The sequence below is a fragment of the Eumetopias jubatus genome, unplaced genomic scaffold, assembly GCF_037043125.1.
Source record: "Eumetopias jubatus isolate StellerSeaLion01/CBP00866 unplaced genomic scaffold, mEumJub1_p1.0 scaffold_5, whole genome shotgun sequence".
Taxonomy (NCBI): Eukaryota; Metazoa; Chordata; class Mammalia; order Carnivora; family Otariidae; genus Eumetopias; species Eumetopias jubatus.
In genome coordinates this window covers 32,086,087-32,113,937 of record NW_028274811.1, presented here as the reverse complement: position 1 = coordinate 32,113,937, position 27,851 = coordinate 32,086,087, and the positions used below count along the sequence as shown (strand labels likewise).

The following is a 27,851-nucleotide window of genomic DNA, read 5'->3' as shown; positions in this document are numbered from 1 at the left end:
CATAAATTATGGTATAGCCATACAAGGGAAAAACTATGAAGCCATTAGACAGAAAGACCCCCCTCATATACACAAAAGAAACAATTCAGAATCAGCTCCCACAGGATGTCAAGCCTTAGCAGTACTGTTTCAGCAATATGGGTTCACCTCAAGCCCAGCTATAATGTTGACATGCTGCTATAAAAATAAGAAATGATCTTTTTCTCTCTAGGCCAAACTTTTTTACTGATTTTCTTTGCACTGATGACATCACATGTTCAAATTTTTTGCTTGTCTTAGCACATGTCACTGTCCTTCTACCCCAGATTTTTGAGGGAATGACATTTCTAAGGTTCAGCAATGAAAACTGCTAGCATCTAGCCAATATACATGCAAATTCACCCCTTTAAGTTTAGCCAACTGGGTCAAAGGCCTCTAACACTGAAAGGGATTCTTCAAGAAAATATGAATGGGTTCATAACACTTAATTCTGTTCTGTGCAAATGGCTTTGTATACCTGTTGGGCCACCTATGTTGGCAGGAGGAAACACATCTAAAGTGAAAGATACTAGGAAATGGAGAGGGAGAAGTAGGAAGGACAAAGCCAAACTTGGCTGTATTTCAGAATAAAAAAATGAAGCCTGCCACACACACAGGATGGGGGAAACATGAACATGATGAAGCCACTGTGCAAACAGTTAAAAAAAAAAAAGGCCTGGCAATACAAATTTCAATCAATCTGTGCATTAATCAAGACTTTAATATAGTTCAATTTGGTTTGGAGTCTACGGTAGGCCAAATAAAAGATCTTCATAGCTGAAATGTACCTCTGCCCAAACTTCTATGAAAGATTTTTCCCTCACCTAATGTCTGACTCCAGTGCATCACCCCAAGATTTACTGCTGAATTACCTAGTCCTGGACACAGAATACAACACTAGCACAGAAAAATTAGGCTGTTACCTAATCCTAGCCCCGCCACCCCCACTAGCAAAAACTACCAAAAAGCACATGCCTCCAAAGCTAGAAGAAATCCCTAAGTCTGTAAGTTACAACATCAAAAGGAACACAGTTCACCATCACTGTGGAACCATTACTCCCTTCTGCTTTCTCAGTCATGTTTACTAATAAGAGATTTTTGATTTAAAAATCAAAATCAATGGCAGGTAGGGATAGGGACAAAGATCTAGTCAAAAATGGGGATTCTTGGCCCTGTGTGGACAGCTTACCTTTAAAAAGGCACTTGAAAACAAAGATTCCCAACTACACACCTATTTGTTTACACGCAACAGTGGTCTAGGGAAGACCAAGACTCCAGGAACCTAGTGTTCTGAATGCTCTCAGATCCTCCAGCTCCACCTGGGACTATCAATCACTCTTTAGTCCATCCCAACATGATAAACTGGTAAAGCCACCAATCCTGAGGCATTCTACCTGCCTCTGTCATGTATGTTTTGCTTCTTGGGAAGATAACAAGCTAATGTTCATCATGAACCTCACTGGTTTTTCCTTTTTTCTAAATAGCATATCAAATAATTTAAAAGAACAGTCTTATCTTTGCCCCTGAATACATGCAGTATGAAAGCAGTGAACAATTCTAGGATTTACCATAATCTTCTCTCATCTTCCTTCCTTCTTCCCTCTGAAAGAAACTCACTTACTCTAATATAGGCCCAAATATGAGGTTGCCAACTAAAAACCCTAAAAGGTTCTTAGCAGGGGATATACTCAGACCCACAAAATCTAGGACCTCCACCCAAAAAATGACTAACTTTTTGATAAACGTGAGGAAGTCCTCCAAGTAGCGATCAAGACTGACAGCAACTAGGTTTATTTAACATACTTCTCCAGAGCACCTATGTGCAACACCACTGGTGCTAGAGTTATTATAATTTTTGGATTTGGGAATGATTAAAGAAACATTTGATTTTTTAGCATAATGCAAAATCAAGCTCCGGCTCTACCACAAATGAACAGAAAATTCCATGTATCTGTACATCTGCCGCTCCAAGCAGGGAAATAATTCTCCCTACTCAGCAATACGTATTAAAAGCAAACTTTCATGTAGAGTAATGCACGTAACTACAGCACCTAAGCCCTGCCACTTGACTCATTTACTTTTGCTTAAAACCATTCACAGAGAGGAGAGATGTGTGAGATTTTGCTTCTCCTTTGCCTTGTCACAAACAACAACAAAGCAGTGAAAACTTAAACAGATGATATGGAGAGTGCTTTCTGGAGATTGTACCGCCACTTAATAATTAAGTCAAAGGCATATGTATGGAGAGTAAAGCTGCCTAAAATGAAACCAAAGATAAGTTTATTTCAGAAAGAACATGGATCTCTGTTTAGTCCTTTGAGCTAAAGATCAAAAAATGATACAAAATCCCATCAACAGGAACCGTGTACTCCACCAACTTTAAGACAAAACCTTATCTTCTTTGGTTCCACAGACTGAACCTTTTGAACCCAAAGAGAAGGCAAGTGAGCAAGATGACTAGTGACTTAGAAGGAACTCTCTGGGTACTGTGTATTACTGCCTACTTCTCCGTTGCATTACTGCTCACTTCTCCAGATGTGTCAAAAAATAATTACTCTTGATTGCACTGGTGCTTCTCTGGGCAATTTCCCTTGCCCACAAATCTGGTCTAATAGTGCTGGGATAATATAATTTAAGCATTCTCCATTTGTTAATATATAAGAGGCAGGCAAGCAGACTAGAGAGCAGAAAGGAACCAAGGGTCTAAGGGGAAGGAGACGCTTTTCCTTTTAAATTTTCACATACAACTCATCCCTAATTGTGGTTGCTCTAATCCAATTGACTCTAATGCTTTTCTCCACATGGAACTAAAGTGGTTACTTCAGGGAAGAATTTAATCCAGTTCCTCCTGCCTGGCAAAGGTTTTTTGTTTTTTTGTTTTGTTTTGTTTTGTTTTGAATCAGGGAGTAGCTGACTTCATTCAATAAGGCATTTACAGTATCCCAAGGGCTGCGTTTCCTTAGAGAAAAAAATTTTTAAAAGAGACAACCCTTATCAGACTCCCCCCTCCTTAGATGTTTTGGGAGAAAGTTCCTGTAGAACAGGAACTCTGTCACTCAGGATCACAGACCCTGTTAAGAATCGGATTAAAACTTATTCACAGAAAATGCACAAGCAACAAAATTCTGCAAACCAGTCTATGGACTCAAGGTTAACAACTGGCCTATGGGCAGATAAGACTTTGGAAAAGATGAAGGTCAGTGGGGGGAGTGGCAACCTTTAGGCCTAAAACAAGACCTCCCCCTTCCTTAACCAGCAAGCAGGAAAATGGTGGGAGTACTATTGCAGGCTCATTCTTAAGAATGTGGGATTCCACTCATGGGCAGTTTTGGCTTGGGAGCTTGGCTCTGGCCTGAGGATGCACTGCAGTCTATGACTGCCAAATCTTTCCTTCCTCTTTTCTTTTGGAGTATCAGACCTGCCTGTGGTCTGAAGACTCCAGTGGCCCTCAGAGTATTCCTACTGTCTTCTCTCTCCTTTTATACCTCCCATGCGTTTTCCAAATAAAACTCTAATACTTCTAATCCATCTTGGGGTCTGCTTCTAAGAGGACTCAGACTATACACCTGCAGTTATCGATGTTTCCATAGCACCTTCACAGGACCTTGGATTCTTCCAATCCTCACTCCAGTACCACCCCTCAACATGGGAACTACACCTCTTAAGAGGATGACTTCTTGCCCAGTGGCAAGGCCACCAAACAACAGGCCAATGATGTTCTGGTTCACAGACACCGTGGGTATTTTTGAAATTTTTGCCTCCAGGTTAAGCACCAATGGTGTGACAGAAATTGGCATGGAAGGCCAAATTAATGTAAGGTAAGATGTGTAAAAGGCCTTAGACTTGTCAGGCCTGAATATATGGCCCTGACTAATGCTAGAGAAATCCTTCACATTTACACTATATTAAACATGGAATTGGGGCGCCTGCGTGGCTCAGTCAGTTAAGCGTCTGCCTTTGGCTCAGGTCATGATCCTAGGGTGCTGGGATTGAGCCTCACGTTGGGGCTCCCTGCTCAACAAGAAGCCTGCTTCTCCTTCTCTCTCTGCCCCCCACTCGTGCTTGCTCTCTCTCAAATAAAATCTTTAAAAAAAAAACAAACAAACATGGAACTGTACGTTCATAACCAAGTTCTGAAAAGTGATGGCACTATTCGACAGGGAGAAGACACAGTTAAGTAAGAACAGCCAAAGCAAAAATCCTATTCCAAAGTATGAGTGACCTTCTGTATTCACCAGAGATTCCAACAACAGTGAGTATTAGACTCAAAGTCAGTTCTTAAGTGTGTCATAAGAGCTATTAAGTATGCAAATGCTGTTACATGGGGGCCACAATGCCCCGAATCACACTCAGTTGGTCAGCTGAGCAACTCCTTTCAGTTGAAGGAGTAGGTGAGAGTCTGAGGTAAATATGAGGGACTATACCAGAATCCAACCATGCTCTATTACTTGTCCTAAATCACTTCTGTTCCACTATTTATTTAGGGCATGCAGTATTAAATGACAGTATCACCCTAACCTTTTCTCCTAGTAAGACATCGAAAGATCAAATCAGCGTTATTTTTCAATCAGCACTATAATTAAAACATTGTTATAAAATGAGAGAGAAAAGGAGACATCTTTTAACTCAAGTTCCCTTCAATTCTCAAGAAGCCAAGTAACGAAATACTTTGTACTGTAAGGTTTTTTTCCCCCTCTTTATTCTTGGTTTAAGATGTTAAGTTCTTAATGACAAAGAATCCAAGCCCACCTGGCTCGTTTCCCAACACATCTAAAGCAAATCACAGTCATACTTCTATTTTAACCAAGCCTGACAACAAGGTGATTGAGTAGCTTTCCAAACTACTGGAGCAGCAGGTACTACCCTGCATAGGCTGGCGTTAAATCTGCACTTCATAAATCGCGCAGGCTCCTGGCCATTTAGATGATCTCTCTCTCTCTGCAGAATCGGCAGTCTAACACTGGCTCTTCTAAGCATTAAAAATCATCACTCTGCTATCCCAACTCACTGTTCAGATGGGTCTCCCTGAATGCAGCCTTTATTATAACCTCACTGCTGCTGCCTACACTGAAGGAATACCATGTTTTTAAGTCAGAGATTCTCTTTCTTGCTTTATTATAATCAAGGGGTCTTACAGCGACCCCGATACTGTTACAAAGCACGGTGCTTTATAACAGTAAAGCTTCTGGAAAACCCAAACAAAAGACACGTCACCCGGTGACGTCAGCCTATATACAGTTCTGTGTGGTCGCAGCACATAAGCAATTCCATTCTTGTGCCGTTTCTCGGAAAAGCTTTTCAGTAAATGCACTCATGCTGCTCCAGGAGCTCTTCTCTGCAACAAGCCGCCCATCTGCCATCAACAAGTTAAGACCGAGAGAACTAACGGCTGCGGAAAGGAGAGACGGAAGCTTTGATTAACCAGCTGAGCAGTTAAAGGAGGACGAAATTAATAACTTACATTCGAAACTGATTTGGGGAAGCAGAGAGGACAGAGAAAATGAAACCAATGCTTTCGAGAGGAATATCCTAAGGAAAAAATAACTCACCCTGGTGGATTCAATTTTCCTCAGAAAGCCTGGGACACAGAAAACAGGAAACTGGTCAAAGGCTCCTGCATGTTAGAGCCTTTTACAGACTCACTGCGTTGAGTCTAACAACCACGACTGAATGCAGCCTCCAATGTGCTCAGAAGAATGGGTAAGTCCATGCATTTATGTGTCTTGTACAGTCAGCAAGGATTCATGCTTTTTAAAATAAGCCACTGAATTCATGTTTTATGGGGGAAATCACTGTCAAATTTTTGGATTTTGAGGTTTAGGTAAAAGCATATATTGCTAATGACAGAACATGCTCTATCTTTTTTCTTAATGGTTTAAGTTTTGTTCTAGTCATACTAACAAGGTTAGTTTTCCTGCAGCAAATGAAAAATAAATTATATGCAGTGAAATCTTTCGCCATAATGTTATTGTTGTTTTTTTAATAGCTCATACATTCTGCTGAAAAATATCCTATCTTCTTGTTTTCCTTAAATTATATTCTGCAGGCTTACATTTCAAGTGGCCATTAGGGGCCCCTATGCTGGCAGCAATATATGCAATGAGTATGGTTTTAAAAATGCTGCCTGCCCTGGGTATGGCGTGTCCACCCAAATGCCGCTGCGAGAAGCTGCTCTTCTACTGCGACTCCCAGGGCTTCCGCTCAGTGCCAAACACCACAGACAAGGGCTCTCTGGGCCTGTCCCTGAGGCACAATCACATCACAGAGCTCGAAAGGGATCAATTTGCCAGCTTCAGTCAACTTACCTGGCTCCACTTAGACCACAATCAAATTTCAACAGTAAAAGAAGATGCTTTTCAAGGACTATATAAACTTAAGGAATTAATCTTAAGTTCCAACAAAATATTTTACTTGCCAAACACAACTTTTACTCAACTGATTAACCTGCAAAATTTGGACCTGTCTTTTAATCAGCTGTCATCTCTGCACCCAGAGCTCTTCTACGGCCTTCGGAAGCTGCAGACCTTGCATTTACGGTCCAACTCCCTGCGGACTATCCCAGTACGTCTGTTCTGGGACTGTCGTAGTCTGGAGTTTCTGGATTTGAGCACAAACCGTTTGCGAAGTTTGGCTCGCAATGGATTTGCAGGATTAATCAAACTGAGAGAGCTTCACCTAGAGCACAACCAGCTGACGAAGATTAATTTTGCTCATTTCCTACGGCTAAGCAGTCTGCACACACTCTTCTTACAATGGAACAAAATTAGCAACTTGACATGTGGAATGGAGTGGACCTGGGGCACTTTAGAAAAACTAGACCTGACTGGAAATGAAATCAAAGCCATCGACCTGACAGTGTTTGAAACGATGCCTAACCTTAAAATTCTCCTCATGGATAACAACAAGTTAAATAGCCTTGATTCCAAGATCTTAAACTCCCTGAGATCCCTCACAACCGTCGGCCTCTCTGGCAATCTGTGGGAATGCAGCCCTCGAATATGTGCTTTGGCCTCCTGGCTGGGGAGTTTCCAAGGTCGGTGGGAACATTCCATCCTATGTCACAGCCCTGACCACACCCAAGGAGAGGATATACTAGATGCAGTCCACGGATTTCAGCTCTGCTGGAATTTATCAACCACTGTCACTGCCATGGCTACAACTTATAGAGATCCAACCACTGAATATACAAAAAGAATAAGCTCATCAAGTTACCATGTGGGAGACAAAGAAATCCCAACTACTGCAGGCATAGCAGTTACTACTGAGGAACATTTTCCTGAACCAGACAATGCCATCTTCACTCAGCGGGTAATTACAGGAACAATGGCTTTATTGTTTTCTTTCTTTTTTATTATTTTTATAGTGTTCATCTCCAGGAAGTGCTGCCCTCCCACTTTAAGAAGAATTAGGCAGTGCTCAATGATTCAGAACCACAGGCAGCTCCGATCCCAAACACGACTCCATATGTCAAACATGTCAGACCAAGGACCGTATAATGAATATGAACCCACCCATGAAGGACCCTTCATCATCATTAACGGTTATGGACAGTGCAAGTGTCAGCAGCTGCCATACAAAGAATGTGAAGTATAATATCGACCCGTCATCAAAAATTACATCAGATAAGTAACCTATTTTACATAGTAGGGGCTAAATACATACCTAATTTTTACCAATGGTGACATTAAGCCTAATTTTCCAAACCAAGTGGAGACTTAAGTTTTTGACATGTTGAAGTATTTTTAATTTTTTTAATGAAACCATATTTTAAGTGTTATATGATGCAAAGCCCATATTAATTTGCACTCTTGTTGCAAAGTCTAAAAATGCTTACTTCAAAATAAGACATTTCATGTATGTAATTATAAACTGTCATGTGTAAACATTTACACTAAGGTCTCCATACGCTATTTTCTTCTACTGAAAACAGTTTGGAAAGAAGCTACTGAGCAGAAAAAGATATGGATCAATACTTGCTAGATCACTGCTCTCCATCCCAAGTACCACAACTGGCTTGCTGCTTAAAAGGGAGCTTAACAAAGTTCTCTTGTATAATAATTTGGTATTTACTCAAATCTACAATTTACTGCCAGTGTGGGAAGTAGAATTTCATGTATGCTGAAGACTGGTAAATATTAAACACTCTTCATCCAGAGTTTTTGCCTGGGTTGGTAGATACTATCAAAGTCCACATTATGAAATCAGAACCCTTTATGTAATTCTAATAAGCTGAGTGACTCTTTAATATATTTAAACAATGAATCCAAGTGATTGTGAAAAGGTCTTATTACAATGAAATCAACAGTAAATAATTACACTGACTTCATGTGATACATCTCTAGTTTGACTTATAATGGAAATGTTGATTTTTGTGGCATTTAGACAATTTTTTAAACTAGTATTAAATCACCATTTTACTAATTAGTTTACTAAATCCTGTATTTACATTTACATGTAAAAAAAAGATTTAGAAATTATTTTGGAGAGAAAAGAGATAAACTGAGTCAATTTAACAATCCTGTGACTTGCTCCCTCTAGCTGAAAGCACACACACAAATTCTCTCCCTCCCTCATGATCAAAGATGCCTTGACAAGGGGGTTTTAAACCTCTTTCTTCTGCCTTTTCCTGATCTTCAAACCTCAAAAAGCCAAATTAAAAATAATTGTCTAGCAAGAGGCATAACACTGATTCTTACTGAATATAATATAAAGGAACCAAGAAAAAAATCACTTTCTAAATATTATATGCTAATATTTGTTTAATTAAGATACCTATCCACACTGTAAGAGCAGTTCCTTCTAAGTGAAGGAACAACGTTTTACTGAGGCAATGTATTACTGAGTGTTCTCTCATGGGAGAACACTCTACATGCCTATGCAGCCACACAGTGGTAACGCAAAGGTGGCATGGAGGTGAAGGGATGAAAGGGAAAGGCAGCATTTTGAAATGTAACCCACAGAAACAGTTTAGCTTAAGTTAAAAGGCAGCCAAGAGTGAGGCAAAGGTTAACTACATAATCTGCATCAAACAGGGCAAGGCCCTGGGGCCTGCAGCTGAAAGGGGAGAGTGTTAATAGAAACATTCCATAATTAACAAATGATAATGATGTCACCCTTTTCATGCAGAAAAGAGCCACAAGTATTTCATTTCTTTGATTATTATTTCTACAAAGAAACTATGGCATATTTTGGATTTAGATCCAAGTCACCAATTCATACAGAATTTTTCCATAAACGAGGTTCCACGCACATAGTAGCAAAACCCATTAAATTAGACTGACTTAATTTTAGAAAAATGAGCATTTCTACAACTGACATTGACTCTATGTAAAAAAAAGGCATATATCCTTAGAGAAAACCACCACCATTAAAAAAAAAAGTTATCATTCCCTTAAAATGACCATTAACACGTTATCCTTTTATTCAAGGCATATTTTCTCCCCAGGATTAAACTGCAAACACGCTAAGAATACAGTTTAACCCATGAGATTTAACTGTAATTTTTTTCTTCTTTAATACTAAGAGAGGGGTGTCTACCTACATTTCAAAGAAAACGTGTATCAGTAAAAAAAGCAGATGAGATCACAAATTAAGATAAAAATGTGCTCTCTATATTTTTTAGGGTGGGTAGATTAGTTTGGCAAAGTCTCAGCCCAGCTGTGTTCAACTGATCCTGAGCGGTGAGCATTTCATTTCTTATTAAACCAGACCCTGGGCCTGCCCGGGCAGAGACAGAAGCTGATTTTACGGCAGAGAGTGCAGCTCACTGCTTCCCTATAGAGGGACTGGATCAGAAGCCCCATTACAAATGAGAGCTCCATGAGCTAAAATTTACCAACCCATTTATCAGGGTAACCATGGCCATTTGTCAGGGCACAGCTCTGTCACAGTACAACTGTGCCCTGAACACAGAGACTCCACTAGCCCTGAGGGATAGCACTGGAGTATTTTCCATCATTTCATCCACAACCAACATTAATTGGAACTGTGAAGAGAAGGATGAGAAATACTGGTTGAGAATTCCCACATTCATCCTAAAGATTACCTTTAGTAAAATGGACCATCAACTGACAAAATCCTTAATGTATGTAGAAAAGTAATTGGGAAAGCAAGCCATTCAGTAAATTCTGGGGAACAGCATAGCAAAGCCACTAAGGAATACTTTCCAGTCGAAAACTATAAAATATTTTGCCATCCATTTTTTTGGTAATGCTCTCAGAGAAAAGTAAGTAACAGTGCCAGACAGCATTTTCCTTTTTCATTTAAAGTGCAAACTTCCCTTTTCAAATGCCTGAAGAAGCCAGGATTCCATTTATTTTTGGCCTATTTATGTTTCGGTATCGGCACAGGTTTGAAGATGAGACTATGAGTCGTATGTCCTCTCTTTACCGACTGGCTAGGGTGTAAGAGCATCACTGCTACACTGCAGATCCTGGTAACATGATGTTAGGGCTTTTGTTTTATCAGTGTCATCTCATCCTCTTCAGTGCCTATCCCCCTCCTAATCCCGGTCTTTTTTCACTTTCAAGGTTAAAGGAAAATGACCACTTAATCAAGAACCAGAAAAATATTTAAATCTCTCTGGAAAAAGAAAAGCTAAGCAGGCTATGATACTGTACCCACCTAGTAACCAAGAGCTTGTTTGGAATCGTTTATATTCATTTCTGTAGCTTGCCACGGATTTCAATCACTTTTTTGAAATGAGAGTGGGCTGATAAATCTGCAAATCCACACACAACTCAGAGAATACCCACTGCCAACATCAAATAGCAAAGATACTAATTTTTTAAGCCAAAAATCTGCACTAACACATGTAATTTCTTAATGTGCCTAAGTTAATTTCTATACCAATGCAATGAATGGAATCGATTGAACTTTCCAACTCCACTAATTATTAAAATCCATCTGCTTATTCTAATGCTAGTCACCAAGAGCTAGACTCCATCTTTCCAATAAAAATGAGCCCTCTGTATCGCTAGGTCCAAATCCTAAAATTCAAAACAGGCATATCATTTTCTTAAGGCATGCTTCCCACACATGCTATCAGGGCAAAAAAGCTATAAATGCCTGTTTCTCTCCCTAAAATGTGGGTATCTATATGAAATTTTAAAATAATATTTTGAGAAGCTGACTTACATGATCACTTTCCTAATAGAGCAATATAGTGACAGACTTTTCTCAAAAGTCTGTTTTGGGACATGATCTTCATATTTTATTGGCTTAAGTGCTTCAACCAGAAAAAGATGAAGATAAAGATGATAAGGTCATCTATAGGTAATTATATATTTCTGTTCTTAACCTAGGGCAAACTCACAGTACTTGAATAAGGCCAAAAACACATAGAAAATGACTTTTCAAGATTTCATACAGCTATTACAAACATTTGGAAACATCTGCTTACTCCTTCAACTAACCTATTCTTCCTTGGTAATCTTAAAAAAAAGTTTGATATATGGAATGTTTGGTGAACTTTCCTATCAACACTGAGACTGGACACTAAAAGTACAGTCCAAAACACATTGTGTTCAATCATCTTAAGAGCCATTTTTTGTTTTGTTTTGTTTTTGCTGGGAGATGGGCACTGGGTTGGGGGGTGGGAAGAAAATACTATTATAATGGGGCTGGGGGAGGTGGGTGGTAACAAAGTGCAGTGTACAGGAAAGATTTGTTATTAAAACTGTGTATACTGTAAAAAGTGAATGTCTTTTTTTTTTTTAAAGCTTTTCCTTGGTAGGCTATCAATTTTGACCTGTGAAACTTGAAAAACCTTAAGAGAAACCTTAAATGGACATTTGTTTGTACCAAATTCTCTACAATGCCAAGTGTGTCAGCTGAGTAAAGGGCACCTAATCGAGTCTCTTCATTGAGAGAAAGGTTAAACTAAAGCGAAGAACAAAGTAAAGGACAGGGTGGTGGTGGCTGGGTGGGGAGTGGGGTGGGGAAAGCGCTAGCCAAAAAGCTACCCTGCAAACAACTAGCAAGTATGCAATAAGAAGTTGCTCTGTCACAACCCTTAGGGACTGGACAAACAGCTATCCATGGGGATCAAAGGGCCTAAGGTCGGCTTAAGGTTGGCTTCGCACCCTCCCCAAAAGTGGACTGCCACTACATCCTGGGGAGCTTCAAAAAGATCGCCTGTACCCAGCAAACAGCAACTTGGCCTTTACCTTGGGGATCCACTGGTGGGGACAGACACCAGCAGCACCTTACACACCATTCCTGGGAGGGATGTCCATAGGTGCTGACCATGCTGGGATCTCTAGGATCCTTACATGACCTACTCTACCCTACTCTGAGACACCAGCTCAGCAAATATGGATAGGGAAAAGGAAGGTAAGATTTTTAAGTAGTATCCTTGCTTGCAATGAACATCCCCAGGATAAGATGCTATGCCTGGGCAGCATGTTGGGGCAGGGGGCGGAGTGTGTATGCAAAAAGTGCCCTGGTCTCAAGGAATTGACTGCCAGGAGCTGCCACAATTGACAGGATGCACCTACTACTTCTCAGGCCCAGAGCAGTGCAGCAGGACCCCATGGGCAGGAAGAAACAAGGCCACCCCTTTCACCCACGGATGAGGGGATCAGAGAGGCTAAGAGAGCTATCACACCAGGAATCTCAGCACTAACAAGGGCAGAGGCAGGAACCACAGCACAAAATTTTACAGTCAAACTCATCATGTATGCACTAGAGGGCACAGGTGATGGTGGCTTCAAATTGAACACAGAACCGAATTCCTATACTTTATGGAGTTAAAAGAGCTTATTAACCTAATTCTAGTACATTTAAATCTTGACAATCCCATGTAAAGCTACATTTCATTTATCAGTTATTTTAATTAGTTATTTTAATTATTTTGCCTGTATGCCACAGCATTCTCAGGTTCCCACTCAAATTTATAATAGATTTCTTCAAGGTCTGTTTCAAGTGGTTTTTTTTTTCCCTCTCTTTAAATATATCTAACCAGCTGGATACTCAAATCTCCCTTAGACAAAATGTACTACAAATTGTCTTTCACAAAGAGAGAAGAGAAAGAGAGGTGAAAAATCATAGCTATTCCAAACATTGCGCCTCCTTAGCATGAGTCCCTCCTCACTAGCCAAAGTTTTGGGAACACTCTTTAGGGACACATGTTGAGCCCCCTTCCCCTATCCACAGGGGACATTAAAGAGGAAGAAATTTCCAAAGGCAAGTACAGTGAGGCACCCTATTCAGCAAAGTCTGCAATCTGAACATAAACCATCCTTTATACATGGAGGCCCAAGAGCAAAGCCCAGCACATGGCCTCCCAACTCAGGACCTCCCACCAAAAACCCAACATGAAGGAGAATCTCTGAACAATTTGCCTGAAAGCAAGGGCCAATAACCCTACCACCACCCTTAGACAGAAGATGACTCTTCCCTCACTTGAGAACCAGTTTTTAAAACTGTAGCCCCAGAGACAAACCCAAAGCAGTTTTACAACTTTCATCAAGACACTTTACCAAAAACTATGGTAGAGAGATGTAAAAATGTCCTAACTTCACTTACTGACTCTCCATTCAAAATTGTGTTCAGAGCACAAGAACTCCATGTTTAGGCTGTGGTATTTGTACAAAAAATTCACATGTGCACATGCACATATTTATACACAAATACACATACACATATGTGTATAACTTAAATATATATGTAAAGCCTCTAGGTTGCTTCTTTTGAAAAATTAGACAAAAACTATACAGCCATTGATATCAGCCCACCTGCTTCATCACCATGAGAAGCAAAAAAGTTCCTCTTGAGATAGACGAAAATATTTCCTATGGGCTAGCTACCAAATACATAGAGGGCAAATGCTCAGCACCTTAAACCTTTGAAAACTATCATTTTATATGACCTACTTCTATGAAGTCAAGGAAACATAGCGTAATACACTCATATGTACTAAATGTTTTAAATAAGGATATGAAAAGATCAGAAGCAGGGATTCTTAACTCTAAGGGTCCAGGATATGTTTTATGGAATGCAAGAACATCCTGAAATTACAACGCAAGTATTTTATGTATGTCTAAATATTTCACCAGATTCTAAAGAGTTGTGGTAACTTATTAAAAAAAAAAAAAAAAAAGCCCTAGTAGAATAATGAAATAGTTATTTCTAGTATACACTAATTTGGCATTGATCTTCCTGGTGGCTAAGACAAAGAACAAAACCAACAGCTTTCATCTGATAAAAGAAGCACACTGGTTTACTTGGGGGGTAGAGACACTTAAGTGCAAAGCCCTGTGAATTACTTATAAAACAGAGCTGGTTGTAGGAACAGTAAGAAAAAATGTCAGACAATATCTCCAAGGAGGTTATGAAGAACAGGCAGACTTGTTCTTCACGTAAATCCTTAAAAAAGTTAAGAGTAAGAAGCCTACGCAAGCATGTTGCATGCTTTGTGGTGACCCAAGGGTGAAGCCTATAAAGTCAGCAAGATTGAATATGCACCTACTTGGGTCAGCAGTTCATGTTTCCTCTTTATCACATCCCTGGGACCAACTACAGTGTTCCATCACCTAAGAGATACCCAGTGAATATTTGCTCCATTACAAGTCTTCTAGATGAGTACAACTTAAAATTTAAAAATCTTTTAACTACATCATGAATGAAAAGAAGCACATTCCATGCATAATCTCTACTTGTGCTGATGATAATCCTAAGTGTTCTCTTTGGGTAAAAATCTTTAAGATGACAACTAATTTTCTAAGAAAGAAAGCATTTAAAAAGATAAAGCATTCACTGGTCTGATAACTGTCAGAAATTTAACTGTCCCTTTAAAATTTAACTCATTCTATAACTATTAGAACAAACACCTAGATTTCAACAGGAATAAAGAGCACAGTGATTAAGAGACCTACTCCACACTTGTACCTGTGACTGTGGACAAGTCCTTCAACCTCACTGTGCCTTAAGCTTCTCATCCCTAACATGGAATTAATAGTAGTAACAACCAAAGGGAAATTTAATCCACGTAAAGTACGGAGAACAGGCTGCAACACCGTAAAGGTTCAATAAATGCTTGCTCTTTTTTAACTGCAGTATGTGGAGAACTAGTTGCAACAGATCCATCAAGTAGAGAATATAATCACATTAAAAACATGTTAGACCTCAGCATTAGTTCATGAAACTCTACTTTGTAGACTAACTTCCCTCACTAAATTAATGTGTAGTATCCAAAATGAAGACTGATAATGAGCAACAGCCTTTAATAAGACAATAGACTGGATACACTTCTTGTATCTAGCATTGATATAAAACTAACCACATTATTTCACAGTCAAGTAATCTGCTTTATAAAATGCATTATAATATTACACATGACATTACTTTGGCTTTATGAATTAAGGCTAAATTTCAAAAGATAAAATCCTTATTTCCAAAATTCCTTCGGAGTAAGGCAGTTACTTAAAATCCAGTGATGTCTTTTTGTCCTTGTTCAATAAAACTATATGTGACAACATATATTTTACCCATTATCATAAACAGAAACTATTTTTCAAAAGAAATAAGAAATAATCTCATTGATATCTCAGCTTCTGACAATTTTATTTTAGGACAAAATACATGGCTGAGGATTAAAGATCACAATTATGTTTTTGTTTTGTTTTGTTTTTTTGCTTAGAAGATAAATGCACTTTAAGTCTACCACATCTAATTTTGGAAGAGGTCCATCCAACCATGGCAGATTTGGTTTCTCAGCAGATTTGCCAGAATTATTGATATGAAGGGAAGTATGAAAATTAAAAAGCACAAAGATAACCTATCAGTTCAGTGCATATATGAAGGTTATGTTTCATGATTGCTGATGATCCTCCACATTACCAAAATATTAAATACAAAGCTTGCTCAGAATTAACCTGTCTGAATGAATACACACATTGAGTCTACCAAATTTTTTAAGACAAGAACTTCTTTTGATTGTTTTTCCAAGATCATGGTCCAGTTTACCCAGCAAGGAAAAAGACTTTATCTCCTCCTTCATCCACAACTTTTCTCCATCTTCCCACATCTCTTGAAACTGGGCTTGTTTTTTGATCCTCAGTTACCAGCACATTTACAAGCTCTTCCCATACCTGATTCTCCAAGGAAATTCCAAGGAAAAGCACCTTACTGAGCAGAAACCATTCAGCTGCGGTATATCCAAAGCTGAGCACAAACCTTCTTTAAAACTACCTGTAGGGCGCCTGGGTGGCTCAGTCGTTAAGCATCTGCCTTCGGCTCAGGTCGCAATCCCAGGGTCCTGGGATCCAGCCCTACATCGGGCTCCCTGCTCAGCAGGGAGCCTGCTTCTCCCTCTCCTACTCTCTCTGCTTGTGTTCCCTCTCTCGCTGTGTTTCTGTCAAATGAATAAATAAAATCTTTAAAAAATAAAAAAAAAATAAAACTACCTGTAATTTTTTTTTTTTTTTGAGAGAGAGAGAGAGAGCACGCGCATGCATCATGAGGAGGTGGGGGAGAAGGAAGGGGTGGATATCAAGCAGACTCCATGCCGAGCATGGATCCCAAAATAGGGCTTGATCCCATGACCCTGAGATCACAACCTGAGCCAAAACCAAGAGTCAGACAGTTAATTGACTGCGCCACCGATGTGCCCCAGAAATACTTGTAATTTTAAAGATACTCCTTGACTCCACAAAACTAAGTAACTATCAGCTGCAAAATGATCCCCACAATTAGGGAGACACTAACAGAAACACAATCACTCACCTGAGTTGTCCTCAGTTTACCTTTCCCTTTGAATAAGATTCAAGTATCAAATAATGTTTATTCATTTTTTTTTTACTTTCAAAAGACCAGAAATACAGTCATTTAAGAAAAGTACCATTTTTGCATTAATAATTAGCATTCACCCTAGCTCTGTGACCAAATAAAATCCCCAACACCCTTCACATCTTTAATATGAATAGTTATTTTACTGGTTTTATTTGGGGGTGGGGAATGTGTCTTGGGCAAAGAAGATATGGTTACACAGGACATGGTTGTGAAATTTTCAGAAATGTAGAATTCTTGGGGTAATGACAGGCCATAATCCTTACTTCCCTCACCTATGCTGTAAAATTTTTTTTTTGTCAGGATTCCATAAAACTGGCCACAAAAATACTGATCTTTCATGTGTAAGTACTTTTGAGAGTTTTTGCTCTCCATAGGGAAAAAGACATGAGCATGAGGCACTGGTAATACTAGGACTACTCATGCTAGGACTGCTGCACGTGGCACACACTAACAACTGTGCTGACAAGTGACCCTGATGGTGCTACTCCTCTCTTAGCAACCTCCCTAACTTTCCCTGGAAGTTCACGAGGAAAAAAAATAACAGCAGTGAGAAAGCAAGGGAAAAGGATCTACCACCCTCAACACACTCTTGTAGGCATCTAGAACACTGCTGTTATCACGTCTCCCTCTTCTCTCCTGACAACCCGTTTTAGACCAATGTGTGCAGAGCTGCTCTCTGACACTTGCCTTCATCTTCCAACAACTAGAGCTCATTTTATTACTGTGTTAAAACTGCCAGTCTAACATTTATCTATTACTCTCCATGAAAACCTAACAGCAGGTGGTCAAGCATTCTCTCCCTTTTGAAGCAATGTTTCTGAGGTGTCAAAAAAATATCACAATGCATAAGTGCTATCACCCATTTTGTGCTCACTTAAATTTAGATGTGAGATGAATTACAGATAAAATGTGAAGAACCAAACAAACCATAGTTTATCTAAAGTATACCTAGTTGACATTCCCAAAGGCATCACCGTAAGTTATTACAAAAACTATTAAACATATTTCCATAAAAAACACAAATCTACTAGCCTCCGAAAACATATAAATAGTATTTTGAAAATCTCACCTTTTAAATATTTTATGTCAATTTTTAAACACACACACCCTCAGTTTAAAATGAAGGCAGGGTGGCCTGGGGATTAGATAAAACCCATGAAAGGCTAGCTGCTTTATCCTGTTATCAACTAACATTTAAACTAATTGAATTCCAAGCCTTGGTATCAACTGGAATGGACATTATTTGGGAAGGGGAAAGATGGGAAAGATTAAGATTCAGTTTTTGACATACTAAAATCAAAATGTTTATTAGCCTTTCAAGTAAAGATGACAAGTCCAAGGTAGAGATCTAGACTGGAAATATACATTTTGAAGTCATCATAGTAAACATGGGTATTTAAAGTCACAGAACTGATTGAGATTACCAGGGGAATGAGAGTAGATGGAGAAAAGATTCACAGGAACACACCTTCCTCCTATATCAGTCTGTGGCATATTTAAACAATATCTATCAAATGGCAGTCAACAAAAAAAGGATGAGTTTCAAGGGCAGCATCCCCTCAACATCAAAGCCACTTGAGCAAAGAATGTTCTATTGGAAATAAATGGGAATTGGGTCAGCTTAATTCAGGAAAATGATCTTAAACATTACCCATCTAGAAACTGTTCCAAATAAAGGTCTGCACATACACTGTTTTAGAAGTGAGAATGATTACTACCGTAACAAGTTCATCATTCATGGAACCTCTGAGTATGTACTCCACGCCAAGTAGGTGCTAGATATGGCCCTGCCCTCCATAAGGTCAGTGCGGTAAACTAAAGAACCAAAGATCATGGGACAATCAGAAAAGCAGGTTTTAATTTGGGGAGCAAAGGTACAGCTAGCTCATGTACTTGAACTATAAGACAGTCAAATATTCACTAAAAAGATAACCATATCTATCTCTAATAGTGGTTTGGATTACAAAGTGTGTGTGCTGATAAAAACTAATCAAATAGTACACTTAAATTCTGTACATTTCATTGTGTATAAAATTTTCCATAAAAAACTGAACTCCAGTTAATGATAAGCATGCTGCAGTGTTTAGAGGTGAAGTATACAAGCGTCTGCAAACTTATTTTAAAATACATCCAAACAATAAGATGGACACAGGAATAGATAAATATGTGATAAAGCATCTAACAAAATGTTAACCACAAAATCTAGGAAATGGGTGTATGGGTGTGTGTGTGGGTGTATGTGTGTTTGTGTGTGTGTAAATATATATGTATACATACACATATATGAGTGTTCACTGGACAATTCTTCCAGCTTCTATGTATGAAAATTTTCTTTGTTGGGAGGAAAGGAAAATATATACTTACAATTGTAATTTAGGGTATTGACAATCTACACACTATTTCTCTCAATCAGACCAACAGTGTTACATGATGGTTAATACCTTAGACTCTGGAGTCAGACTAGGTTCAGAATATAGCACACCCGCTTGCTACCTGTAAGACCTTGAGCAAGTCATTTATGCCTTAATGGTACATAACTCATGCTCTGAAGATTAAATGGGACGCTTCCTGGCATACAGTAATTGCTAAAGCATAAGCTGTATTATGAAGATGATGATGATTACGAAGTTATTTTTAAATATTTCAACAAGTACTACTTCAACTTTCACTATGAGATAAAACAATATTCAACAAAGAGCTAATAAAAGAGAATCAGCCCAAAACTGTGAATTGGACAGTGCTACTTAGATTACTGATATTCACAGAACAGGGCAGGCAATGAAGAATGTAGTGGAAAAGGAGGCTTTAACCCTGCTACAGCAAGTATCCCACAGGATTTCAATATGGTTAGGTGCAGGGGTAGCCAGAACCACCAACCTGACAGATACTACCAGTAAGTGCAGCTGAAGTGAACCAAGCAAAGTGACAGGGGGACTCTGGGACCGGACAGGGTGTACAGATTTAACACGGTCAGCAAAAGCTGCCATTCCGGATCTCTGGAGATGGCTGGGACACAATGATGGAAGCAATGATTTAGAAAAATGTGTTCTGGCAATTCTCCTTGTTTTGCTGAGAAAAACAAAACCCAGAACTTTGACTATCAAAAAGGGCTGCTAAGGAAGAAGGAGAAGGGAAACAGATTTACTTAAAGGACAGGCAAAAGGTAAGAACCAATGGTCAGCGGAGAAAGAACAAATGCCTCTCTCGAAGAGCCTTGCTCAAGAGAAATAGCAGATTAGGGTATGAGGGGGAAAAGGATTTAAGAAATCATTTATTCAATAAGATGCACTAAATAAAAACAGCCTTCGGGTTCTAATATTAATCTCGAAGTTTCACAATTAATCTCCAATCTAAAACTATTTTCTGAAAAGATAGCTTTCTCCACATTTTCAATTTGCAGCTTTTTTCCCCCAAGTGTCAATAAGGACTTCCTCTTATGAATTAGACACAGAAAAGGCAGGACAGGTTTCTTCTTTTTAAGTATGAAGCAAAGCTCTTGCTAGGGTCCCATTCATTCTAGTAAAACCTACCCCTTTTTCCCACTCTTAATCATGGACTATTAACATTTTTGCAAGATAAAGTTTTAAACTTTTAGAACAATCATTTCTGACTCCCTAATGGGGTGCAAATACTAAACAGAAACGCAGGAGCACAGTGTAGTGACAACCTGTTAATTTTACTCCCTCCTATACTACAAAAGAATCTTATTATAAGGTTTAATTTGTTACTTTCATATGTAAAGGTTCATTAATGGCTTCACCTCAGTGGAACTGCTGTTTTTGTTAAAAACTAAGTGGTGTGGCTTCCAATACAATCTTAATAAAGGCCCAAACTGTTTTCAACCTCCCATCTTAATAACAGAAATTGAAGATGAAACATGACATCTTAAGGGTTACACTTCACAACAAACAACCAGTTTCAGTATTTCAGAATCCCTTCATTCCCCACCCAGATTTAACTCTATCATGTTTTTCGTTCCCTCCCCATAATCAAATAGTTTATTCTTTTTTTTTTTTAAAGATTTTATTTATTTAATTGACAGAGAGAGACAGCAAGAGAGGGAACACAAGCAGGGGGAGTGGGAGAGGGAGAAGCAGGCTTCCCGCAGAGCCGGGAGCCCGATGCGGGGGCTCGATCCCAGGACCCCGGGATCATGACCCGAGCCGAAGGCAGACACTTAACGACTGAGCCACCCAGGCGCCCCTTCTTCTTATTTAGAAATATTCTTTCAGAAATCGTAATTATGAAAGCTCTTCAATATGTCTCAAATATGAACATACACTTCTTTTTTTCTCCACACTGATACTATAATCAAGACTAGCTAATAAATTTCTCCACTTGGGCAAACCATGGGAACTACCAGATACGCAGACTTTTTCCAAGACTCAACAGTTTCACATTAATTTTGATTTAACAAAAGTTGGGGAAAACTCAAATGGGGAGAACCTACCAGAAATCAACTCTTGTTGCTTTTTTCCCAGCTCTTCCTTTTCATAAGAAAAGGGACACGCTGTTCTCTCTGCTAAGAGAGTGACAGAATGGAGACCGTGTCTCACCAACCAAACACTATATGGAAGTGTTGATGCTCCGCACACCTCCAGGGAACTGTCCAAAACTAAAAAACCACTGGTAAAACAGTGTTCTAAGTTTAAAAAAAGATTAAAACTCAACAACATACAAATCTTTAGGAAACAGGCAGAAAAACAATGTTTTACCCAGTATGCGCTGGATGTTTCTGTCATTGCTATTACAAAGGCATTTACTGGTAAATATTGCAATTTCCTGCATCCACAGTAATATTTATATATAGGAACTATATATAAGTGCTGGCTCGTTACCTTCCTTGGTTTAAACATGAAGGTTAAAAAGCTAGTAACAGGTTTGTTCTTTGTAGGGACCAGTTTTGGTCTTCACATTCAAAAATCCCAATGTATTTTCTCTATGAAACTGAAATTATCTGTCAAGGGTTACAACTGGTACTTAAAATTCTGCAGGAAACAGTGAAAATACATTGTCAGTACTGTGGAGAAATCAAAGTGTATATCCCACATGGTAAGAAATCCCTTTCCATACAGGATGACATTATTAAAAAGCCATTACCTCTTCTAATGAATAGCACCTATACAGTATAAGGAAGGATAAGATGCTATCACAATAAATTAGACGAAAACTGGAAAAATGTCTACAAAAAGGCTCCAGGGGCTTTTTTTTCCTAATAGAGGGATCTAGTGGATTCAAATCAATTCTGCTCTTAAAAATCCTTTACTGTTTTCACTGTACCCCAAAATGTCTATATTTTACACTATTGCAGTTGGAGGAGTTTGTCAAACCATTCTTTCTTTCTCTTCTTCCACTTAAGCTTCTCTTCAGTGATGCTTGGAAGCCCATTCATTCATCCTTTCATTGTCTTTCCTTACTTGGGCGCTCTCGAGCATTTACACTTTTCACTTAAGCCTATGTAAAAGAGTGTGTGTACAGGCACAAGTACATGTGTTCAGTTAGGGAAAAATGGAAGCAAAAAGACCCGAGATCAAGACAAAACAGCCTCTATTTATTTCACAGAGAAAGCCATTATTTAGCTCATTTCTTGTCAAAGATTTTCTTTTTTAACTTTAGCTCCTCCCTCTAAATTCGAGTCTTGTACCGGCCATTTTTACTTGATTAGAAAAAGAACCTCTCACTTGAATATGTGTACCGTCACATTCAATGCTCGCATTCAGAAACTTGTATATCTATAAATAAACTGCAGATATCCACACAAATTTTGCAGATGCGGGTAAAAATAAAAACAAAATAAATATTCTTAAAACTATTTACAAGTATAAAAATCCTGCAGATGTGATGTCAATGAGAATTGTGAAAGGCAGGTTTATCATATTTTGCTATAGAAAGAAAGGCTCTGAAAACCATCACTACACCAGTTCCCTGACTGGTTGTCTTCCATCCATCCAGGTCAAATAAATTTTTATCCTCAACAATTAAAATGGCCTGTATGAAAAGAATTTTTATGAAAACTAAAAGTTCAAAGTCAGGCAATTAATTACTACCTTGTATTCAACCATGAAATCTTTACAAAGGAATCTGTATTCACAATATGCTGATTTACAGGAAACTCTCATTTGAAATGTGAAAATTCCTTCCTAGAACCACTGAGTTCAACAGTCCTTTCTCCTTTTTTGTACTATTTCTGTATGTGTTTCATACACACACACAGCCACAGCATATTCCTTCTGAGTATTTTTGTTCCAATTTTTTTTTTTTTAATTTTATTTGAGAGAGAGCAAGTGCACAGGGGAGGGGCAGGCTATGCAGGGTTCAATCCCATCCCTATTTTCTTAAGCAAGGATTGGAAATATGTCTTTGCTGTACAGGTATGTTACACAGGTATGGGATTAAGATTTCTTTACTAAAGAGTAACCACCAATGTAGGCTTCTAAGTCTCAGGCAGTAGCCATTAATGCAAATTAATTCCTGACCTAATAAAAGTGATTGAGCACAGGGACACCTGGGTGGCTCAGTCAGTTAAGCATCTCCCTTTAGCTCAGGTCATGATCCCCAGGTCCTGGGATCAAGCCCTACATGGGGCTCCGTGCTCTGCGGGGAGTGAGTGTGCTTCTTCCTCTCCCTCTGCCGCTCCCCCTGCCTGTGTGCTCACACTCTCTCTCTCTCAAATAAACAATAACCTTAAAAAAAAAAAAAGGAAAGTCCCTATCCAAATGGAAGAAATACTAAGTTGGAGCACTAACCTCACACCAGGCAGATGAAAGATTGTGACGTTATTTGTACTGTGCCAATTTAGCTAATTTGGAACTACGTTTCCCAGAAGCCCCTTCCCTACATAGTTCCATGTCAGACTGGACCACATGAGACATCCTTGCATGAGATTTGGAAGGCAAAAATGAAACAGCAACCATCTTTCTTATGCTGGGAAGGTTGGTGCAGGTACAACGCACTAACGTTGTAGCTTTGGCTGGCTCGTTTTGTTAGCATAGGGCAAAAATCAAAACCACAACTCCTACAGGATTTTCTCCTTCAGCTTTGCTGACTTCTAGGTCAGGTGCATATCTAAATTTGTAATAAAGGAAGCCATCTTCTTCAGGAAATCTCTATCATCAGAGTTGGAGGCATAGATGTAATAAGAGGTCAATATGAGTTCCAGACTGTCCTCATGAGGCCCAGCTCATGTTCCAGAATGACCCTGTTTCACATGTATTAGCTTTTCTTACAGACTGCATGCCCTGCTCACCTCTGGCTCCAGCACCAGATATAAAAGCAAAAGCCTCAAACAAACTATTTAATCTGCTCCCATGATTGCATAATGTCAAATCTCTATAATAAATTCCTTAGGTCTTTCATAGTTGCTCTACTTCTGTGAATGACCCCTACGTGACACAAAGATGTGTGTGTGTGTGTGTGTGTGTGTGTAATTAATCCAAGTTGGGAAAGGAATCTGTACCCTACAAAATCCCCTAGCCACAAAAGAAAAGATAAACACATATAAATAAGAATGAAAACAAAACTCTGATATGGTGAAAAGGGGGGAAAAAAAAGGAAGAAAGTCATATGCAATATCAAAAGGCAAATGACAGATTTAGAAAAAATACATGCAATACAGATGGGCAGATATTAAGTTAATACCCATAATATACAAAGAGCTCTAGCAAAGAAAAAGACACATAAGTCATTAGAAAAATGAGCACAGGATATGAATAGGCAACTCACAGGAGAGCAGATCTAATGACCTGCAAGGATATAAAAAAAAAAAATTATTTCAATCCAAAAGTGGTCAGGGAAATGTAAATTAAAGTAATAATGAGCTATGACTTCATACCCATCAGATTAGAAAAATTACAACACCACCTTCTATTAGAGGATGTAAAGAAAAGGCTATTTTCTTACATTGGTGGTAGACCTACAAATAGTTTAGGCTTTTTTAGAAAATAATCTGCTAACATTTCTTCAAATGAAGATATACATGTACCATGAAACCCAGCAATTTCATAGACATAAAATAATCTATTCTTTTATTCTTCTATTCTCAACAATCTATTTCATAGAAATAAAGCAGCAAGCACAAGGCATTGCAACATTGTTCATGATACTTAAAAAAGTTTAACCAAAAGAAAAAAAAATTAACCAAATGCTCCAAGAAGAGAGAAGTTGTCAAATAATTTATGATATATCCATACCATGAAATATTAGTCAGCAATTAAAAAAATTAGAGGTAAACCAGGACAAGTCAAAGGATTTCCATGAGGTATTGTTAACAGTAAGATACCAGTTTGTAAATAATGATCTCACTTTGAACAAGTAAATAACTATGCAAAACAAAGAACAAGTAAATAACTATGCAAAACAGACAAACAAAAAAAAACAAAAAAACCTATATTGGGGGTAGGGCTGTGGAGATTGGAGATCTATTACATAAGCAAAGAGAAGTATAGAGACATTCATACCTGTCTGCTCACCGGTTCTTTGGGAGTGATGAGGGAGACGGCTGTGTGGATGGAAAGGCGCTGTGTGTGTGTGTGTGGCTGTGTATAAATATTTTAAAAGGATTATCTTTGCATTTATACATTTTTGTACCATGTAGTTACACCGCTAAAAATGAAGTCTAATTTCTTATGATTATAGTATTCTGAAAGGCAATACAGGCTTTAAGAAGAAACTATAAGTGAACTATAGTAGTCATCAGATTCACTGGATCTTGGAAAGGAAGTGACAACCATCTGAAAACGGGAAAAAAGCAGAAAATGAAAGAAGAATGAAGGCAGTGGAAAAAAAGATATACAGTGAAGAAGAGTGTAGAATCACTGTCTTTGGAACACTGCCCAAGAAAAAGGAAAGAAAGTACCTCCCTGAGCTGAGTGACACATTAGAAGCAGGAAATGTTGATATGAGCTGAGGGAATTTGCCTACTGGCCCGCAACCTCACAGGCAAGGCACATATTCATGGGAATACAGAGAGGCACTATTAAAACTACTGAAATATTACAAACCCTTACACACATACACACAAACGCACGCACACACCATTACTTAAAAGGTTAATGCCAGGCCCAGAAAAGGCCTCCAGAATCCTGCTCCAGCACTGGAGCACTACTGACTGGGTTCAACAGATGTGCATACCTTGAGTACCTCCCCTGCTGAGAGACAGACCCCACAATGACATGTTCATAGTCCACCTTTACTGACAAGAAGCATAGCATTACCTCCCGTGATGAACAGCTGCCATGCTGGACAACCCCTGGATGATGGAAGACCAACAGCCCCAGGAACCCTGGGGTCAGAGATCAGGCACAACAGTGACCAGCAGGGCATGAAGAGAGGCTCAACGAGATAGAAACCCAATAAAGAAAATAAAGATGGGATTATGGGCTCTCCTCTTCTGATTATCCAAGACATGCTCTAGACAGAATATGCTGTGGAATCATCTTAAACCTAAACTTACCAAGCATGTGTCAATGGTAAGATTACATGTTTTCTACTGCCACAAGGCAGAGTACTTTTTGTGTTTATTTACTGAACAGTCTTCTTTCATCCAAGAGCACAGCATATCAATTTTTTATCAACCATATATAGCTTTAGGTAATACTCAATATCCCCTAAAATGAATGTAAAAACTCTGTGCTGGCTAAAGTTAAAGGTCCAGTATTAGTAAAGAGAAACTACTATCAGTTAACCAAAAGATATTTATTAGACGTGGTGTTTTTGGTTTTGTTTCGAATTTTTTGTAGCAGTAATAGGCAAATTTTAAATATGTAGAGGTATCACCTTTTGGACTCCAAAACCATTACTCAAAGTTAGGAAAGAACAAATGAAGGTTTTCTGGACAAAAGCCAGGGTCAGTAGTTAAAAACCAAAGGAACTGTCAGATATGCAAAACTGAAAGAGACTATAGTGGAATGACAAAACCTTCAACGTTATTATAGTGAATGAAGACTACTTTCAACCATCTGGGATGAGAAGAGGTAATGAATTATGAAGTGTAAAGAGAACTGACATTCTGGAATAAACATTTCAAAGAAGATAGTAAATACCTACTGACTATACAGATAACAGGCTAAAATGTACTATTATTAACAGTAATTATTTGTTAAATAAAAGTAACCTCAATATTACACAAAACAGTCAATAACAGAGCACAGGGGCACCTGGGTGGCTCAAAACGTCTGCCTTCGGCTCAGGTCATGATCCCAGGGTCCCGGGATCGAGCCCCGCATCAGGCTCCCTGCTCAGCAGGAAGCCTGCTTCTCCCTCTCCCACTCCCCAGTTTGTGTTCCCTCTCTCACTGTGTCTCTTTTGTCAAATAAATAAATAAAATCTTAAAAAAAAAAATAATAGAGCACATAGCCAAAAGCCTCTCAATCTAACTTGGCTGAAAAACAATTCAAACATGAAACAGAACACAATGAATACATTCCAGACATGTAAGGTTTATAGACTTCATTCCAATAAGGGACTATGAGCTGATGGCACAGTAGAAAGAACAGGAATAGAGGCCTCCAAGTTTAAATATCCAAGAAAGAAGGAAAGCAAAGACAGAAAGAAATAGCTTACTTAGGAGTAAGGAAAAGAATACAGAAGGTTTTGGAGGGCTGGGGGGAGGGGATGAATGTGGAATGAAATTCAGTGGCAATAAGAGCAAAGTATATAATACATGGGGGGGGAGTAGGTATCAGGAGATTATCACAATAAAGCCTATTTTTATAATCAAGTAGTATAACTCTCAATACAGACACACATACAAACCTTAACTCATGTGTATATGTGTTTGTATGTTTGTGGTGTACTTTATTGCAGCTACATAAAAGATTTCTGGAAGGAGATAGAAGAAACTATAAGAAGAGAAAGTGGATGGTGAGAGAACAGGAGTGAAAAGAAGCTTTATCTACACTCCCTAAACACTATTTTATTTTTAATTTGAACCATGTACATGCATTACCTATCTTAAGAATTAAAAAAACAACTTTTTATTGGGTACAAAGAAATAATGTACCCATAAAGATATATCAGCTCAACAAGAGATTTACCTTTTTCCA

The 27,851-nt window shown here is 38.7% G+C and overlaps 2 protein-coding genes across 3 annotated transcripts in view; one reads left to right on the top strand and one right to left on the bottom strand.

Annotated features, from left to right (window-relative positions):
• CTNNA1 (catenin alpha 1) overlaps positions 1-27,851 on the bottom strand; it is a 181,170-nt gene that overhangs the window by 54,643 nt on the left and 98,676 nt on the right. The window lies entirely within an intron of this gene.
• LRRTM2 (leucine rich repeat transmembrane neuronal 2) lies at positions 5,715-7,611 on the top strand. Its single transcript, XM_028103521.2, has 2 exons — positions 5,715-5,718; positions 6,065-7,611. Exons 1-2 carry the CDS (start codon positions 5,715-5,717, stop codon positions 7,609-7,611), a joined length of 1,551 nt encoding a protein of 516 aa, XP_027959322.1.